This window comes from Poecilia formosa, unplaced genomic scaffold (assembly GCF_000485575.1).
Source record: "Poecilia formosa unplaced genomic scaffold, Poecilia_formosa-5.1.2 Scaffold307, whole genome shotgun sequence".
NCBI lineage: Eukaryota > Metazoa > Chordata > Actinopteri > Cyprinodontiformes > Poeciliidae > Poecilia > Poecilia formosa.
In genome coordinates, this window is record NW_006800246.1 from 78695 (window position 1) to 81245 (window position 2551).

Consider the following 2551-nt stretch of genomic DNA (forward strand, 5'->3'; position numbering starts at 1 on the left):
TATTTTTTAGAAAAAGACAGTTCCTTTAATTCCAAAAGTCCAATGAGAGAGTTAATAGCAGCTCTTGCACAGGAGCAGGTGTTAGTCCACCTCATGTTTTCCTGACGACTCTCTCTGATGGCAGTTCACTCTCCTTATGGCCAGGGAAGGCTGTCTATGGCCAAGCATGGAGAGTGGCTGTGGAGAAAGCCAGCCTCTAGACTGGAGCAACATGTCGGGACTTTAACACTTGCCTTTTAGCTTTTTTATTCTGATTGTTTTTTTTGTTTTGTTTTGTTTTGTTTTGTTTTGTTTTTCCTTGACTGGACCTACATCTCCAGCTTTAGCATGGAGCTGGGAAAAGTTCATTTGAATTTAAAGACACTTCTGCTGACAATGATGATGTTCAAGTGGGGTGAGTAGAAACTTTTAATCCTTCTGTTTAATGTGAAAGTCCCACATAAAGAAAATCAGCACAAAACAACTAAATTAAATGATGCAGACTTACTTGTTCTACATGTAACATTTGTAGAAGTGAAAGTCTGTAAGAGAAGTGTTGTATGGGAAGGAATGTTATTGTGCCTCTTAATGATGGTGCTTCCCAAACAAGTGGCTTTCACAAAGTTCTGTGATGTAAGACCTCTTCTGAGCCTCAACTATGTATAAAGAAGATGAAGCAATGAGGAGATGTTGTGTTTTGTCACCCTTAATGATTATTTTTTTAACTTTAATCATATCCAGTCAAACTGAACAATAGTGAAAAGACCACAGGCATGAAGAGGACAAATCATTTCAATCACCAAAGCTGTAAAGTTTCTTAGACTAATAACGTAAAGAGAGCGTTCTGAACTGGTGGGAGTTGAGTTAATCTGTGTCTGATTTGACACATGACTGACTCAGAATGAGACCACTCAGTCATGCAGACTCAAATCAGAGCAAACAATGGAGGAGTAGAGAAAGTTGGTTCATATCTTTCCATGCTTGAACGAAGCTGCAGAATGAGGTCACTTAATGTCCTGTTATGTTCTGGTTTATCACATATGGTTGTCTAATGTGTCCCCTATCCAAAATAGGATCTGTTGTTTAAAGGTTCTGCATGAATGCTTAGAGTGAACTCAGAACCATGTCAAGGTCTTTACAGCACAAAACTGACCTGCAAAAAACCTTTAATGTTAACGAGGTTCTTCTATATGCAACTTTGACATAAAATTGATAACTAAGCATTTATGCTGTACTTCTGTGTGTGTGTGTATTTATATATATATATATATATATATATATATGTGTGTGAGTAAAAAATGATTATATAACGTGACTTTAAAGACTTGAACTTGAAGTCCACCGAACATTTTACAGGCCGTTACTGTTAGAGTTAATTTTTATTATTTCTTACCAGATTATTATTTCAAACTGTTTGTGGTGCTTGTATGTGTTCTACAATGTATGCAAGTTCAAATAAGTTTAATAAAATAAAAGCAGCTGCTGTTTTTTCTAACTGAAAAAGATTAATGAATATAGATTTATACATTTATATATAGATGGCTTGTACTTGTATAGCACTTTATGAAGAGGACCCCAAAGCAATTCACACTACACTCAGTCATTCAACTATTCACACACACACACACTCACACACAGCAGGCAAGGTGTGTGAAGGTTCTTGCCCAAGGACACAATAACAGAGGCGGATGGAGCGAGGATCGAATCAGCAACCCACCGATTGGAGGGCAAAATAACCAGCAGCTATCAAATAGGTTCTAAAATCTGATTTTATTGACTTTTATTAGGAAATGAGAAAGACATGTTATTGAAGCTTTGTTCCAACTGATTACACCACATCATAAGGATTCTTGGTTGTGTCTGTAATTACTGAGCTGATATAACAGGAAAGATTGTGTTAGGATGTCTTTTAGCCCTTAGTCACTATGAAACTTTTCCATCACTCCCCTGAGACTCTGGAGCAGCTTAGGCCAGGACTCAGGACACGTCTCATTCAGATTTGAGGCAGATTGTAATGTCACAGACACAGTCCAGACTACAGTTATCATACCTCCTTATATTTACCTCTAAACACCCAAAGAGTCACAACTCATGAAAGATAGAAGTGAAAAAGAAGGATAGATGAAAGAATGAAGATTGAATCTTCTAGACTTAATCTGTCCAGGTATCGTGCCAGGAGATTAGAGGAGCAAGGGGGATTGTCCTCAAGACGCCAAAGGGATTACAACATGGAGAGCTTGGGGAGGTCAGGGTGGCTCTCAGAGCTGAGGTGAAGGAAAGGAGGATGACTTAAAAAGGTGATATGGAACATATAATACAGCACAAAAAAAGAAAAGTGACGTCAAATCAAATAGTTTTTCTTGGTTGAAGAAATACCTCTGCCTGCTGGAAATAATGTGATATTTTGGGAGAAAAAAAAAAAAAAAAAAAAAAAAAACTTTGTCACAAAATAGTAAAATAATAAAAATAATAATATAGGCTAAACATTAGCTAAATACATTTTAAATTGAATGTGTTTGGAAAAACAAATGTACTTGAAGAACAGAATATTAACAGGAAAAACACTTTCTTG

The 2551-nt window shown here is 36.6% G+C and overlaps 1 protein-coding gene across 1 annotated transcript in view; it reads left to right on the forward strand.

Moving 5' to 3' along the window:
- The first annotated feature begins 183 nt into the window (after positions 1-183).
- Positions 184-2551, forward strand: part of crb2a (crumbs cell polarity complex component 2a) — a 23658-nt gene continuing 21290 nt past the window's right edge. Inside the window, exon 1 of the mRNA XM_007572707.2 lies at positions 184-394. Within this exon, the coding sequence (XP_007572769.1) occupies positions 328-394 (67 nt within the window). The 5' untranslated portion in view covers positions 184-327. The remainder of the gene's footprint in view (positions 395-2551) is intronic.